The following is an 18214-nucleotide window of genomic DNA, read 5'->3' as shown; positions in this document are numbered from 1 at the left end:
GTCTCCCTTGGGCAGAGCTCTCTTTGCCCCCGGTTGCTGTGTTTGTAGAGTCCCCCCCCCTTTAGTGGCAGGACCTACCACTGCGCCTCTTCCATGTGCGTCTGCTGAGCCCATGTGTCATATTTCCACATTTTGACCTCCCCTTTTAGGCAGAATGTGGTCTCCGCCTGGTCTTTTCTCCCCTGAAAGTATAGGAAAGTAAAAGAACACCTTCCCCGATGCTTATGATAGCGTTAGATGGCCCCAGCCGAATCTAATACTCTGTGGAGAGAAAACATAGAGAGAAAAGGCCACGGCTGATGTGGCCTGCTCCCATGCTAGTTACGTCACCACCCCCCCCAGGGATGTGGGGAACTACATGATGTCTTTGGGGGCATTGGGGGAGGTTACATGCAGTCTGATGCACCTGCGCACACAGCAGCTTGCTTGCACCTGCATCAGCGTTTTTCCATAGGGGCCCCTAGTGTCACTACATCAACACAACAATGAGTGAATGACAGAAGGGGAATGTCTCGGTTACTGTCGTAACCTCCGTTCCCTGATGGAGGGAACGAAATGTTATGTCCCTCTTGCCACAATGCTGAACTAGCCACTGAAATGGCCAGGACAGTGTCTTGGCTTCTCAGCATAAAACCTGAAAGAATCCACATTCCAGCTCCCTTTATACCCGTATGTCCGGAGGAGTGGCATGCAAATTCCACTCGCAAATTTTCATTGGCCTCAAGATAAACCCCTAGCGTCACTATATCAGGGAATGGAGGGTACGACAGTAACCCAGGAGTCCTTCCAAAGTCCCTAGCTACATCAACCACACTCAGAACGGACCTTAAAAATGTTCTGACTTGTGGTTCTTATCTAACTGACAGGGGTAACGGTTTTCTCACAGCAGAAAATAAAAAAATCGGAAAAATCCTACTGACTTAAATTGACTGAATGTTCAAACAGGCCAACGCAATGCTCAGCAATTCAAACTCCAAATGTCTAAACATTTTAATGTAAACAAACACACACAAGGCCTGCCATATCATGACTTTAGGTTACAATTCAAATCTATCATCTGTCTTGACTGATTGTCTGTCTGTCCGTTTGTCTATCTTTCCACTTAACCTAGACTTTTATAACACACGTGCCTCTAGGGGCAGTACATTTATTAACACTCCCAAAAATCACATGTTTGAGCCAGAATACATACACACACTCTCATGAAGTGACGTGTGTGACATTGATTCATCAGCAACTTGTAGTGACATGCTGTTGAATAAAACACAAGGAAGTGGAAAGAAGGAGAAACACTAGAATGTGAGAAATGTTGTTATGCATTCAAACATGAAGTGTTTGTCCTAAAAACAGCATGCCCCCCCCCCCCACACACAAACACAGCAACACACACCTCCACCAGCTGCATGAGATTATCAAAGTACTCCTCCTCATCGATAGATAGTTTTCCACTGTGGTAAATGATTCGGTAATGTTCCACCTTCCCGTCGCAGCTAACACACAGTGTGTAGTCGCCGGGGTAGTTTGTGCTCTCACGCACCAAGAACAGTCCAGTCTCAGGTGGATAAAGCAAACGTTCTGCCTGTTCACGCGTGATTTTACCATGAAACCATCTGAGAAGAAAGAGAGAAAAAGATTACAAATTAGGTAGGATTTATAGTTCTGAGCTTTGTGAGTCTTATTTTGATTCAGAGAGATTCTTGCTTAAGGAACCAAATGTGTCATAAAGAAATGTCTTTATGGCTTTTGAAGGTCCAATTTCAGATTTGCCTGTTCCAAAACTGTTCCTGTAGAAATTGGCAGTCCTTGACTAGAATAAACTGCACTGGTGTACCAGAATAATTAACATATTAAACCACAGATGCCAGTGATAGAAAATAATGAACGTGGTACAGAGGTCAGAGGCCATATAGATGTCGATCAGAATAGCATTCTGAAATGATAATCTTCTCACCAAAATTGTACGGAGGGGTTATCTATTTTACCATAGTCTTTGTCAAACCAGTCTGGCCATTCTCTGTTGATCTCTCTGATCAACAAAGTGTTTCCGTCCACAGAACTGTACCTGTTACAAAAGGTACCAGCCCATTCTGGCACCAATAATCATCTATGCAATAATCTAATCAGCCAATCGTGTGGCAGCAGTGCAGTGCATAATATAAAGCAGATATGGGTCAGCAGCTTCAATTAATGTTCACCTATATCTGCTGTCGTAAATAATTGCTATTTCTCAACAGTTCTGCAAGTTTCTGGTGTGGACGTGACCGGCCATCTTTAATCTACCATTACACAGAAGCCACATCTGCAGCAGCTGCATAAATATATTTACACAGCAACAATAGTGGGAAACAATGTATCATGTGTGCGAATGCTATATTTGTGGAAATAACTTTGCTGACTGTATTGATAGGCCACTGCCGCACAGCTGACAGAACGCTGATTGTAAGATGTACCACTGCAGTTGCCAGATATTAAATCCAGGAGTCATTATACATGAGTAATTCATTGCATTTCTATTCTTAAGTGCCTACCATCAGACCTTTTCGTGACCGTGGTCCATTTTTAAATGCTCCCAAAAACACAACCTGGGATTCTTTGATTTTTAACAAAGAAGACGCGTTTGCAGCTTGCATCTGCGCTGTTCAGAAAACTGTTCAGAAAAATAATCAAGTTTCTTACTTGATTTACAAGAATTTATTTATTTATGCCTTAATTTGTGGTCATTATGAGAGACGTAATCTAACAAAAACACTGTATTCCGTTACCACTCAACTCTCTGTGTGTGTGTGGGTATATATATATATATATATATATATATATATATATATATATATATATATATATATATATATATATATATATATATATATATATATATATATATATATATATATATATATATATACATACACACACACACACACACACACACACACACACACACACACACACACACACACACACACACATACACAAACACACAGTTGAAGTCAGAAGTTTACATACACTTAGGTTGAAGTCATTAAAACCACTCATTTTCACCATTTCACAGATTTCATATCAGTAAACTATAGTTTTGGCTTGTTGTTTAAGACATCTACTTTGTGTATGACATGATAATTTTTCCAACATTTGTTTACAGACAGATTGTTTCACTTTTAATTGACTATGTCACAATTCCAGTGGGTCAACTGTGCCTTTAAGCAGCTTGGAAAATTCCAGAAAATGTTGTCAAGCCTTAGGCAATTAGCTTCTTATAGACTAATTGGCTATTTGGAGTCAATTGGAGGTCTACCTGTGGATGTATTTGTCACATTCATGAGAACAAAAGCTTTCATTTGATTTTACAATTCTATTGTGCTATGTGAAAAACTTAATATTCACATGCATATTTCTAGATCCCCCCCTTTGTGGCTCTCATTTGCGAGGCAGAGGTTTTCAGGCTACATTTTGTTATTTTATCTAACACAAATGCAAAAGTGATGGTATTCTGTGAAAAAGGTCAGATTCTAAGCTTTCAAACTTTACCACATACGAGTGACTTATGTACCCAGAGACTTTTACAATTTAAGCGTTATCACAGGCTTCAAGCCCCATAGTCCGCAGTGTTTAAGAGGCTCAATTAATTTGTACAGATATACACATTTAAAATGTACAGTCTTTCTCTTCTGAGGAAAATGATCTTGTCCACATTGTCCATCTTATTTGTATTTTGGCCAATTGTTGTGATCTCTAAAACAAGAACACCCGACCCCTAATATCACCAGCTAATGACTAGAACTCCTCCATGGCCGGTAACTTTGCCATGGCCAGTCCCAAGCCCATCTGTGAAAAGAGGAGGTTTATGTGTGAGGCCAGCTACCCCACCATGGGGGAGAAAAATAAATAAAAAATTCCAGTTACAGAATTGTCAACCAAAATACATCCAGGCCTTGGGGAGTGAGGAATCTCCTTCACGGAGATCTATGATGCATTGTGGTGAAAGCCAGAGATTTATGGAAGCCACAAAGCCGACCTCCCTGCTCTCGACCAGGACTATCGCCATCAGGGCATGGAATGCGAGGACCATGTACAAGACAGACATGACAACCTAAGTGGAAACGGAGAGGAAAAATTACAACCTCGCCCAGCTTGGCATCAGCGAGACCAGATGGACACAGTCTGGACAGAAAAAACAAGCTCTGGGAGGAATGCTGTTGTATTCTGGACATGAGGAAGAGAACGCCCCCACACACAGGGAGTACTTATGCTATTGCCAGCAGCCAACAGAGCTCTGTTTGGATGGGAAGCCCACAGTCCCAGAATCAGCGACCTTTCACGTGAATGTTATCCAGTGCCGAGAGAGACATTAACATATTGATAGGGGACCTCAATGCCAAGAGTGTAAGCAACAACATTGGGTATGAGGAAGTCATGGGCAACCATGGCCTTGGCGATATGAACAAAATTGGTGAAAATTCACTTCCCACACAAAAAAAAATAAACAAGGCAACGTGGGTGTCACTGGACCAGATAAACCATGTCTGCATTGCCAAGAAGTTTCGGAGTGAAGAGTGGAGCAAATGGGGCTTCAGACCATCACCATGTCATGGCCAGGCTGAAAATAAAGCTAAAGAAAGCATGGATGGAGCCGATTTCCGATTTAAATTAATTTCAAGACACGTTTTTAAATGTTGATCTCTGAAATGTTCAACTTTATATGGCATCTACAAAACACAGCACTCCTGCACATGCACAGCACAATGTCCAGCACACTGATTTACAAACTGCAAGGTGTCTATGATTAACTAGAGTTGTGGAATATCTATTCAGTTCAATACTTTAATAGCCACAGATGAAAAAAAAAATACCAGCAATACCAATATCTGACATAATTCGCTACCCCGTGCGCTGTTTGATTACAGTCGGCTGCCTTTCAACTCTCACATCAGTGTGTCTGCCCGTCTGCTTGTCTCGTGATGAATTCAGCACTTCTGCACAAGACTGTTTAGGCGATATTAAAGGAGACTTATTATGCCCCTTTTTACAAGATGTTAATATAAGTCTAAGGAGTCCCCAGAATATGTCCACTCAAAATCATGGATCATTTATTATACCATGTTGTAAATGCCTCTTTTTGGGTGGAATCAAAAACATGCTTTTTTCAGGCATGTCTCTTTAAATGCAAATGAGCTGCTGCTCCCCGCCCCCGACATAGCTCTGGTCTCCGTGAATACAATCAGAGACAATGGTATCTTTAGCTGCATTAGCCGTGGAATCAGCAAACAAGCACATTCTGAAAGGAGATTAGCAATCTGAGTGCTCAAGACCTCACAGACGTAACTCTGAACCCTTGACCAAAACTCATAAATTATGCAAAATCTTAAATTGAATGAGGCACACCCTGGCATCAATAGACATAGACGTGACATTTTTTAAAATCCTACCCCATTCTTCATCCTCCAGTACTAAATTCACCTCTTAAGAGATGTTAAAAACCCATCACCTAGACTCTGAGTTAGCCATGAATAGTACGCTGAAGCCTTGTGACCCTTTCCAAAAGCTGCAAGCACCATCTCAAGATTGTCTGCTGCTTTAGAGGGCTATGTATGACACCCAACGTTGGTACAAAGTAGATGGCGCATCTGTAAATTCCAGAAAAATTGAGATCTGGGTATCCCAAACCGCTGTATAATATTTTCAAATGATCTCAATGCTCCATTTTCATACAGGTCACCCAGCAACTCCCTTTTAAATCCATTCTGTCCAACAGAAAGGGGACATGTAAATTGCACAATTTAGGGTTTAACCAAATACTTGTGGCAATGTTCAGGTAAATGTCCAAATTGAACACGCAGGAAACTTTTGTCCACACTAAATGCATGTGCGAGATAAAAGGATTTGCCTTTACTTCTCCGGGAAACTTGGTAGAGACACATTTTAAATGTGTATATTTGTTTACTTTACTTTATTGCATTATTACATAGTTTGAAGCAGAGAACATTTTGTCAGAACCTCTCATAAATTACGTTACTTTGTTTAGTTCCTTTATGTCCAAGTTTTGTAAATCGCTAAAATATTTTTAATATTTGTATTAAAATATTTCTTCAGAATCATGAGATAATTGTGATCTTTATTCTAAGCAAAAAAATTGTGATTCTCAATTTAGAATTGTGCAGCTGTACTGCTGGCCATAGACTGGATCATGAAGACATCCACAGCAGCGAGAAGAAACCAAATCCTGTGGACACACTGGATGCAGCTCGATTTGCAGACGACCTGGCCCTACTCACCCATACCAATCAGCAGATGCCAGAGAAGACCAACAATGTGGCAGCCACTTCAGTAAAACTTGGCCACAACATCCACAGGGGAACAACCAAGATTCTGAAGGCAAATACAGCCAGCACAGCTCCAGTAACTCTTGCAGGTGACGCACGGGATGAGGGTGGAGGCTTTCACCTACCTGGACAGTGTCATAGACAAGCAGGGCAGTTCAGACGCCAGCGTCAAAGCAAGAATCGGCAAAGCAAGGACTGCCTTCATCCAACTAAAAAAGATCTGGAGCTCCAAGGACCTATCGCTGCAAACTAAGATCAGAATTTTTAACACTATTGTAAAATTGATCCTTCTGTATTGAGCACTGTAACAGGTTCACAAGATGGGCAAGGATGAGGCAGGAACCGGCTGAGCAGTCAATGTAAATTTTAATGACACAAATGAACAAACAAAACATGGAGTACTCCAGCAAAACCCACAGACATGCACACACACAGTCTCTCTCTCTAAAAACTGGCATCTTCGACTCCTCTTTATCCCTCTCCCGCTGATTGGCCAACTCAGGGCCAGGTGCGCACCCTCACGGCCCGGCCATGCCCTCCTGCTTGTCACATTCCTCCACCGCCCGATTCAGGGGTGCCATCCGGACTGGCTTACCGAACACCCTTTTCTGCAAAACCCACAGACACGCACACACATAGCTCATGCTTCTCTCTCTCTCTTGAACTGGTGCCTCCGGCGCCCCTTTATCCCTCTCCCACTAATTGGCCAACTCAGAGGCAGGTGCGCACCCTCACGACCCGGCCACGCGCTCCTCCTTGTCAAAAGCAGACACTTGGAGGACAACAGTGACTACCTCCAACAAAGTCAAGACTTTCATTAACGTCTGAGAACTATCCTCCAAATCTGCTGGCCAAACACAATTAGCAATAACGACATAAGGCAGAAAATTTAAAAAAACTCCCTGCCCATGAAAAGACGCTGGGGCTGAATAGGTCACACACTCCACAAGCCCACCTCAAACACCACCAAGCAAGCCCTGACCTGGAACCCTCAAGGGAAAAGGAAAAGAGGAAGGCCAAGAAACAGCTGTCGCTGAGACTCAAGGCTGACTGCAAGAGGATGGGCTACGCTTGGAACCAGATTGAACGAAAAGCCCAAGACAGATATGGCTGGAAAGTCCTGGTCGGCGGCCAATACCCCAGGATGGGTAGTAGGCATAAATAACGACTAGATAGCAAATCGCTGTTTCACCCAGCTGAGAAGTAAACTACAGGCTATTTAAAAAAAGAAAAGAAGGACAAGCCCTTTATTAATAGGAAATTCTTCAACACAGGAAAGGAAACCATTTCATGGTGTCTTTAAAGGTTCTCATTTGTTTGTGATCTATCCTGACATTGACTCGAGCGATTGACGATTGCCACAAGATCATTAGTGCATATGAATGAAGTGCATGTACTCACGGCATCAAACTGAGTTTTCCTCCAGATTTCACTCCCTCTCTCTTCTGTACGTAGTTGGCTGGAATTGTGCCCTCTCTGCCAACAGAATTCTTTGCTTTGTACCAGTTCGGGTCCTGAATCAACAAATCAACAAATCACAATACTTAACACATTCTTGCAAGAGCATCATATGACAACAGTGCTGGACAATATAGCTGAAATTATATTGCAATATTTTTCAGCCTTCTGACTATGATTAGACTTGACTGAGCTTAAAGAAATCATTTTCCCAAAAATTCTCATCATTTACTCAACCTCATGATATCCCATATGTATATGTCTTTCGTTCTTCTACTGAACTCAAATGAAGATCTTTAGAAGAATGTTTCAGCTCTGTAGGTCCATACAATGCAAGTGTACAGTATGGTGACCAAAACTTTGATGCTCAAAAAGCTCAAAGGCAGCATAAAATTAATCCGTACGGCTCCAGTGGTTTAATCAATGTCTTCAATTTAAGTCCTTTCTTACTATAAATCTCCACTTTCACATACTTTAATACTGATCTGTTTCTCAACGACACCCATCATACCACTTCTGAAGACATGGATTAAAACACTGGAGTCTTATGGTTACCTTTATGTGCCATTTGGAGCTTATTTTGGAGCTGAGATATTCTTCTAAACATATTAATTTGTGTTCTGCAGAAATCTGGGATGGCATGATGGTGAGTAAATGATGAGGGAAATATTCCTTTAATAAATTCAGCAAAATACAAATAGCATTAAGATCACAGAAATGTTCACAATGTTGCTTGATTTTATATTGTCAACAAAATCATCTGGTATATCAGTTGAATCTTGAAATTAATACAAATACCAATATAAAGTCCAGGTCATATTTCACTTCAACATCAAGAGTACGTTTTTTTTATTTTGCATTAAGAACCACATTTCTAAGACAATTAAGATGTTTGCATTAATTGTGACATTGCTTTCATGACAAATTTTAATTACCATAATGCATTTGGACATTTTATTTTTGAGATATTTTTGTATTTTTCATTATTCAAAATGATAATTCTCATTTGATCCTCAAACAATTATTGAATTATTAAACAATCTGAATAAACTAAAGGTACATTAAAATTTGTATAAATTATTTTTTACAGTAATAAAAACGTTTCTTGCATTACAGTACTGAAAAATATTTATTTGCTATGAATAAAATGTCACAATGACATTTGTGACTTAATGGTAGTAAAACAGGCTTCATTTTCTTTATGCAAACTATAATGTATTTTTAATAAGTACGTCCAGGACATGTTCATGACAGGTTTTGTGAGAATTTTTAGGCTGTTTAAATGACATCACGATGTAGCCCCTCCCCTCAGTGGTTCCGCATTGGGTGTTACCTTGGTTACGCCAATGATAGTGAGCAGATCTCCTTTGCAGAAGGGCAGGTCCTGATCAGTACTTCCCTGGAAATTATACTTCGCCACACACTCTGTGCCCGGCGGCCATGTTGCCTGTGTGAGGAATGAGAATGTGAATAAATGGCCTCCTCCTTTTCATCTTCACACAACTTCAGTCAACTTTCCCTTTCATTGTGAAAAATATGATTTGTTAAAAGAGAATGATGACTGAGGTGAACATTCGGCCTAACATCCCCATTGGTATTAAACAGAAGAAAGTCACAGGTAAATGATGACATATATAGTGTGTGCAATGTATACCTGTAGAGCAGACATGTTGAGTGTGTGTTGCTGGTCTCTTCAATGAGCCTCACAGACTGATGTGAAACATCAGAGCTGAAAAAACAAAAACACAATCAGTCAGTCATGCATCATAATGTGTTATAATAACCTGCTGTATATAACAAAATTAAGAACGTGTCAGAATCAAGCAGAAGCTCATGGGGCGTTGAAGCCCCTCAGACCAGCGAGAACAGGAAGTGAAAACAAGACAAACCCTCAGTGATGCTGACACAAATTTTCCATCAAACTACTGAGTGGGAAGTGTGTGTGTGTGTGTGTTTAGGTCAAAGTTTTTGCCCCTCTCACATCAAATGCGTGCGTACAACATCTAAACTTGGCCACAATTCTATAGCAACAAGCTTCATTTCAGCTCACATACGTCAGAGTTATTGCAAAATAAACTCAGCAGAGAGGTCTTGAATCATCCCGAAGGGGTTTATTTAGCAATAATGACTGGGTGACTGTACCTCATCTCACTTATTACACAGCTACTTGGCATGAAACATTCATTTGAGTCTAAATCATTTTAGAATGTGAGAGGATAGAGACTGTGGAGTGTTACAAGAAACATAACACTAGCACAGCAAGCTATGTAGGAAATCACATGCCTGGGACAACAGTCAATTATGCCATTTATCATCAAAATAGACAAATATATGACCATAGAATGCCAAGATAGACCACTCACAAAGTTTTCCAGTGAGATTTGTAAAAAGAGTATTTTTTTATCACTTTATCACTCTAAAATGTAAACCAACACACTGCAATCATGCCAAAAATGATGGCATCACGTACGCACGCTGTTCGTGTGTCTCTGCACCCTACACACCAACAGGAAGTACTTAAATTGTAGCCTGCCTTGTGTAAATGGAGCAGCCCCTGTGAAGAGAGTGTGTGTGTGTGTGTGTGTGCTAGGGCTGCACGATTTGGACAAAAAGTCATATTGCAATTATTTCGAAAAATACTGCGTTCGCGATTTGAAATGCGATTATGATGGTAATGTTTTCCACATGTTCAACTGCAAAAAGGCTACTGGGGATTTCACATTTGAGCCCTCTTAAAAAGAACCAAACTGAGACCTTTTTTCAGTTCACCCACAAACAAATAAACATATAAACAGTGAAACAAAGTCTTCTTCATATCCAAATGTTACCATCCACCATGTACGTGTTTTTTGTGACAGGATCTCAGCCCACTAATCATCAACATTAGTTTTTGAAACACAGCCAACTTAAATATTAGGGATGCTCCAATCAGGATTTTAACATCCGACACCGATCTCCAATTTTCATCTCATCTATCGATGCTGATCATTAAACTTTTTTTTCAGCTGCTCTGTCGAATCTGGTTATATGTAAGCTTTCTGGTCAATGTCACTGTTAACTACATTTCCCTGTTGGTAAAACCATAGTTGTTGCCTAGTTTTTGCTATCAAAAATAATGTTGATTGATTGAATAATTCAGTATACACAAAATATAAATGTTACTCTTTATTCTAGGCCTTAAAAAATAGTAGGCTTATACAAACTATTCTTTACTGTATATCAAACAGTCCTAAAGAATGAGGCTTAATGTCAAACTGAAGTTGAACTGATAACCCATTGGTGTAATTCAATTTAAAGTGAAAAGTTTGGTTAGTTTGTCACCATTTAATTAAATTATTTGTATTCATTGTTTTATTATATTTAATTTAGCAATGCATTATATTATAATAACTAAATATTTGATAGATTTATTATATGTTCCTTTTCATTTGGTAATATGTTGTTCGGCTTTCACTTGTTTCTGCGGGGAGTGTAATAAGTGTGACACACTCTCTCGTGAGGTAAACAAATAACAGGAGAATGAAGAGGTGTTTCTGGACTCTACAGGTGTTACTGTTAATGCTGTTTGCTCAACAAGCATTTAATAAAGATGTTTGAATTATACACCATCATGTATTCTGTGTTATTATTATGATACCTGTGCCTTGCGGACACTGAAATGCTGCTACCACAGATAATAATAAAAACGCTTCAAGCAGAACGCGCCACTTTAGTGTAAATAAAATGTTTAGCGCACGTAAGGAAACGGAACCGAACTCAGAGCACTTCTGTTACTCTAAGCATGAGAGGGAGTTGTGGAGTGCAGAACCGCTCTGAAAAATCTGTAAAATAACTTATAGACTGGACTGAGCAGCGCAAATAAACGTTGAAGGGAGCAGACTATTTATATAATTAATGAAATCACAGCTTTTGCAATTTAATAATCGCAAAACGTCATATCGCGGTTTCAATTTCATTTTGATTAATTGTGCAGCCCTAGTGTGCGCGCATGCATGGCGCTCTTAAAATGTACAAGAACAACATTAATGACATTCAAAACATGTCAAATGAGATTTCAAAAGTAAAAAGCAACACAAATCCCGACACGTCTTTCTCTCTTCAACTTCCTGCTGTACAATGTGAAAAAATAATGCATATTTAAGCAGTGTCTGCCTAGTCAAAAATCACTATTACTATTGCTCATATACAGTGTTGAGCCTCATGTACTTGGATAAGAGGCAAAAACAGGCCTTCACACAATCATAAAGCCTGCATGCAGCCTGTGGGAACCCTCAAAGCCTGATAACACACAATGGTGCAAAAATCAAACAAAGACAGTCCAAAACAGACTACAGATCCCATCAAGCTTTGCTCTCTTTACACATATGAGTGAGATTCTGAAGGATCGAACTCTCAACTCCTATTGGATGAAACGCACAACAGAATGCGTCCCCCAACCCTGATGTCATCGAGAATATAAACACCTCAGAGATCCTTCCAGCAACAGTATGCCACATCTAGTTGCAGCCCTGCTGCTCCCAGGTGTAGCCTTGTTGTCGCCTTGTTGTCTAAGGAAGTAACGTACATACCTGAACATTGGCCATACGATCTGAATCTCACTGGACAAGCCAAGATTTCTCTGTATTCCACCAAGCACACTAACGGATCCGAAGGAGGTCGCAGAGAAATCTGCATCTCACACATTTGCCTGCAGAAGTGAAGATGATTTCTATTCCTTCTTCAACCTTGACGACTTTGCAGATATCTACATCAACCTGCCGCGAATCAGCCGTCATACTGCCCACCGACAGAGTGAGGAAATGGCCTCCCATCATCTACCCGAGCTTCAAGGAATTGAGTCGGAGTCAAATGATGGAAGAACACATTCTACCCACGTCCTCACACCACTCAAGTGTGTTATTCTTGTGTATCAAGGCTATTCTTGTACAGTTTACGGACCTCCGATTCTGCTCATTGCTGCTAATAATACTCAAGGTATTACTGTAACATCATCCAACAATGTTGGAATGTTTGTGCATTTCCGCCATTGTGGATGAGACAGCACACTGAGTTTATCCATTAAAGAAACAACGACTGCAGCAGATGTATTCCAAGCCGTTCACCACGTCTCTGAGTGATAAAACTAATGTTTGCCTTCTCTCCCATTATTACTAAAACTGGCTTCAGTGCCATCACACTGTTCTCTCTCTCTCATACTAACTGAACACACATAACCCCTCACAAACATACCCGCACACACATTTGCCGACCAGATCACTTGGCTATAGAGCCCAGCTTTGTCCTTAAGTTATAGTACCAGCGGAGCCATGTGTTAAATGGTCCAACGCCATTAACCAATCTCTCCGGCCATATTATCTGGCCGGAAACCTCGAGTGACGTACTTTCCACGAGGGCCACGGCCGCATTTTGTGCGCTCCTCACACACACACACACACACACACACACACACACACACACACACACACACACACACACACACACACACACACACACACACAGACAGACAGACAGACAGACAGACAGACAGACAGACAGACAGACAGACAGGACACACACACACCTCATGTATTATAGGCTTACCATATCTAAATGTTACTGTTTAGTTTGTAGTTGGAAGTCAGATGTTTATGGACTGCATTGTATTGATTATTAATTGATTTTACTGCATCAATAAACTTTGTTATACTTTAAAGAGAAGTGTTTTGTTATTGTTCTTGTTGACGTTGACTTTGATAGTTATCTTTGATGATTGTTGATTTGAAGGATTAATAAGCTAATGTTGATTCTAATTAGTGTTTATTGATTTTAATAATGATCTTTGATAATTATTTTATTATTGCTAATAAGCAAACCTGCTCCTGAACGAAGCGCCCAACATTCAGTAGCAAGAAAATCTATGTGAACCCTTTGGAATTACCTGCATTTATGTATACAATTGTGTGTTTGATCTTCATCTACAGTAAGTTACAATAAAGAACAAATACAACCTTTTTCTAATAACACACATTATTATTATTGTATTGTTCTTGTACAAATTGAAAACATCATTCAAATGTTCAAGGTGTAGGTTTGAAAATGTATGTGAACCCCATAAGCTAATGACATCAACAAAAGCTGAACTAAGAGTCAGTAGTTGGCAAATCTGGCAGCCAATTAATGAAATTAGATTTGAGGTGTGGATTCGAGCTACTTTGCCCTATAAAAATCACACACATTTCGATTTTGATATTCACAAGAAGCATCTGCTGACGTGGACCATGCCTCGCAAAAAAGAGATCTCAGAATATCTACGGCCAGAATTGTTGCTTTGCATAAAGCTAGAAAGGGTTACAAAGTTAGCTTGAAGAGCTTAGAAATTCATTTCTCCACAGTTAGACCAATTGTCTAATGGAGATGATTTAGTACTGTGGCTACTCTTCCAAGTGGCAGTCCAGCCAAGATGACTCAAAGGACACACACAATGCTCAATGAGAGACAAAAGAACCCTAGAGTGACAGTTAAAGGCTTAACTGAATCATTGGAACTGGTTAACATCTCTGTTTGTGAGTCCACAATACTGAAAACATTAAACAGGCATGGTGTCCATGGCAGGACACCACGAAGGAAGCTGCTGCTTTCCAACAAAAATATTGCTGCACATCTGAAGTTTTAAAAAGACCACCTTGACAGTTAACATTCCACAAAGCTACTGAGAAAATGTTTTGTGGACCGATGGATCTAAGGTTCAATTGTTTAGAAAGAACACGCAGCATTGGCATAAAAATGGCACAGCATACCAACATGAAAGCATCATCCCAACGGTGAAGTTGGAGCAGCATGATTTGGGGCTGCTTTGCTGCTTTGGGGCCTGGACTGCTTGCCATCATCGAGGGAAAAAATAAATTCCCAAATGTATCAAGATATCCTACAGGGTAATGTCAGAGTGGCTGTGTGCCAGCTGAGGCAGAGTATAAGTTGGGTGATGCAGCAGGTCAATGACCCTAATAGGGCTGCGATGGTACAGAATGGATACAGGGCCTTCGGTGCGGTACACGCAGTCACATGAATGATTACATATCTTAGCATGCGTGAAACCAATAATAAAACAACATTTAACTACCAACACAAACCGCATAGAACTAAAATGAATAAAGATTGCGGAGCAACACAGGACTGCACAGAATCAAAACTTAACAGAACAGAGAGCCAGACGGTACACTAGAAATTGCGGATCAGATAAATGCATGTGAAGTTTATTCTAGCTAGCTCAATATTTTTCCCAACTGTGATGGAACTAAGCAAAATATAAATATGTTGGACTTATATAAGCCAGAGATTGTAGACCCACTGCCCAGAGTGCCATCTCTAAAATCTGTTGTTTGATGGCATTATGGTTTTGCAGTAATCTACAGTAATACTGGGCAACGAGTAGTGAACAGGACAAAGGCAGTGTGTCGGCTCTGTTTCAACGAAGTCGGGAATGTCTCAAGAAGCAGCAATCTAACATGAGGACTAATTTGCATCAACATCATCCACGTGTGTCTTGAGTTTACAGGAGCAAAGCAAATAAAGCCTGTGCAAGTTAGCCTCTCGCTGCAAGCTCAGAGCTAAAGCGATAACGAACACCATAGGCGTATTCATTGCTGCAGATCTGCAACCGTCGAGAACATAGGATTTAAGCATCAGCTTAACGTGCTTCAGCCCCGTTATAAAGTTCCTACAAGAACGCATTTCAGCAATTCTGTAGTGCCTGATCTATATAAACAAGCACGTGCTGTAATTGTCCAGCAAGGGAAATTGTCAGTGCCAACAGATCTGCCCTCTACTCTGATAAAGTGGATATTCTCATTTTCCTAAAGAAAAAAAATGTGAAAATTTTGTGCTAAATACAAATGATGAGCTGAAAGGCAAATGACAGAAATCTGCACAGCTAATATCTTAATTTTGTTACATTATTATAATTGCACTTTTTTTTTTTTAACTTCTATAATTTTTTTTATACAATGTGCACATAAGAGGCTCTTAAGATTTTTATTGTAATTTCATTGAAGAAATATGCATAGTGCGGTCATGTATAAATGAGCCTTCAGCCACTGTGTTTTCAAAATAATTTAACTTTATGGACTGAGACAGCCCGCGGACGGGCCCTTAAATGTACAAAATAAAAGTATGCGATAAACAAAACTGCTGTGTGTACATTGGTACACATGCCACATATCTTTGGAAAGCTACATTTCTTGATTTTCTATTGATATAAACCATTTTAAGATACAATCACAACAGCAGGTACAATCTATATCTTTGTCAGACCACCAACATATAAACAACCAATAACAAAATTTAGGCAACTCACCTATGAAGCCTCATAGTAGTCCACTGATCCATAACTTCCCGACAAAAAAGGTGTTGTTTCATTGTCAAATGTCCAAACGATCAAATCAAGTAAAATGTTTAGTCCAAATCACATTATTACATCAATAAATATCCACAGACTCTTGTTGCATCATTTCAAAGCACCTGGCAGCTGTACCTAATCTTTCACATATTATCGGTAATAACTTCAGTTCAGATGTAAACATTTCCTATATCCGGTATCAAAGTGGAAGCACGCACTCTGACCATTCGATTGATAGCAATAGCAACTTTATTTATATAGCACATTTAAAAAAAACAACACAAGTTGACCAAAGTGCTTTACATTGTAACACATAACACAGAAGGTAAAAAAGATCTAATCTTAAAAGTAAGCATCACATAGGCAGCAACACGTTTAATAAAAAAATTATCACTAATTAAAAGCTATTGAAAACAGATGTGTTTTAAGTTGTCTTTTAAAATCCTGCACATTAGCGGCATCTCTAATATGTTCAGGCAAACTATTCCAAAGTTTAGGTGCTGCTACATCAAAGGCACGATCACCTTTTTTATTTCGATGTGTCCTAGGTATTTTGAGTAGATTCTGAGTCGCTGATCTCAAACTTCGTCCAGTCTGATATTCAGTTAAAAGATCTGACAGATAGGCCGGTGCGAGTCCATGCAGAGATTTGTACACCAGTAACAAAAGTTTAAAATCAATCCTATAATAAACCGGAAGCCAGTGCAAGGAGATCAGGGTAGGAGTAATGTGTTCGCGTTTTTAATCCCCATTAAAAGTCTAGCAGCTGAATTTTGAACTTTTTGTAAACGAGAAATAGATGACTGACTAATTCCCGTGATATAACGCATTACAATAATCAAGTCTGGATGTTATCAAAGCGTGGATCGTGGTTTCAAGGCCTTTAAACGTCAAGCATGATTTCATCTTTGCTAGATTGCGTAAGTGAAAGAAACTTGACTTTACAACAGAATTGATCTGTTTGTCTAGTTTTAAAGAGCTGTCCATATTTACACCTAGATTTCGAATACATGTTTTAACATGAGGTGACAAAAGGCCAAAGTCTATTTCTGCTGTACCCTTGGCTCCACTAGAACTGCAGACAATAATCTCAGTCTTGGTTTCATTTAAATGTAAAAATTCAAAGTCAACCATGTTTTAAGATCTTTAAGACAGGCCATAAGTGGTTCTAAACCATTTTCATGTGACAGTGGCAGATACACTTGTACGTCATCAGCGTAGCAGTGAAACTTAATGTTATGTTTCCTGAAAATATTTCCCAACGGAATCATATAGAGAGAAAATAAAATAGGAGCAAGAATGGAGCCTTGCGGCACACCACACATGATCGGTGCTGATCTAGAAGAACATGTCCCGATCTTCACTACCATACTTCTACCAGTCAGATAGGATTTAAACCACTCCAGGACCTTCCCCTGAACCCCCACATACTCCTCCAAACGTGAGATCATCACTGAGTGATCAATTGTATCAAAAGCCATGGTTAAATCTAATAAAACTAACACAGCAGACTTTCCAACATCAACAGTCATCAACAAATCATTAAAAACTTTTACAAGTGTTGTCTCAGTTGAGTGGTGTTTCTTGAAACCAGACTGGTAGACTTCACCGATCTTATGTTCTTCTACAAAGTTATTTAATTGATGAAAAACAATTTTTTCTAAAATTTTGGATAAAAATGAAAGATGAGATACCGGTCTGAAGTTAGCCAGGACAGTCGGGTCCAGATTTGGTTTCTTTAGTAAAGGCTGCACACATGCCCGTTTCAACATGTTTGGAAATATCCCAGTATCTAAATTGTTATTTATAATTTGCAAGGTACCAGGACCAATCACCTCAATAGTTTCTTTAAAAAACCATGGAGGGACCATATCTCCATCGGGGTTTTAATTTACTTACCACCTTTTGTAACCACTGAAATGTAGCCAATTCAAATTGATCAAAAACTGCAATATGCCGAACAGGACTTAATGGTTTATAAGTCATCGGTGAGAAATCCAGTCTAATTGCATCAATCTTAGAAATAAAATAATCAAGAAAGTTCTCACATACAGACGGGGACGGA

General features: G+C 39.7%; 1 protein-coding gene across 1 annotated transcript in view; it reads right to left on the bottom strand.

The window, feature by feature from the left end:
* Positions 1-18214, bottom strand: part of LOC127622881 (tyrosine-protein kinase CSK) — a 54024-nt gene that overhangs the window by 12043 nt on the left and 23767 nt on the right. The window contains exons 2-5 of the mRNA XM_052097010.1: positions 9430-9504; positions 9109-9222; positions 7719-7831; positions 1391-1610 (exon numbers count right to left, since the gene is read on the bottom strand). Coding sequence (XP_051952970.1) covers positions 1391-1610; positions 7719-7831; positions 9109-9222; positions 9430-9444 — 462 coding nt within the window. The 5' untranslated portion in view covers positions 9445-9504. The remainder of the gene's footprint in view (positions 1-1390; positions 1611-7718; positions 7832-9108; positions 9223-9429; positions 9505-18214) is intronic.

This window comes from Xyrauchen texanus, chromosome 29, assembly GCF_025860055.1.
Source record: "Xyrauchen texanus isolate HMW12.3.18 chromosome 29, RBS_HiC_50CHRs, whole genome shotgun sequence".
NCBI lineage: Eukaryota > Metazoa > Chordata > Actinopteri > Cypriniformes > Catostomidae > Xyrauchen > Xyrauchen texanus.
Note: the sequence above shows the minus strand (reverse complement) of the source record. Positions and strands in the feature narration are given on the sequence as shown.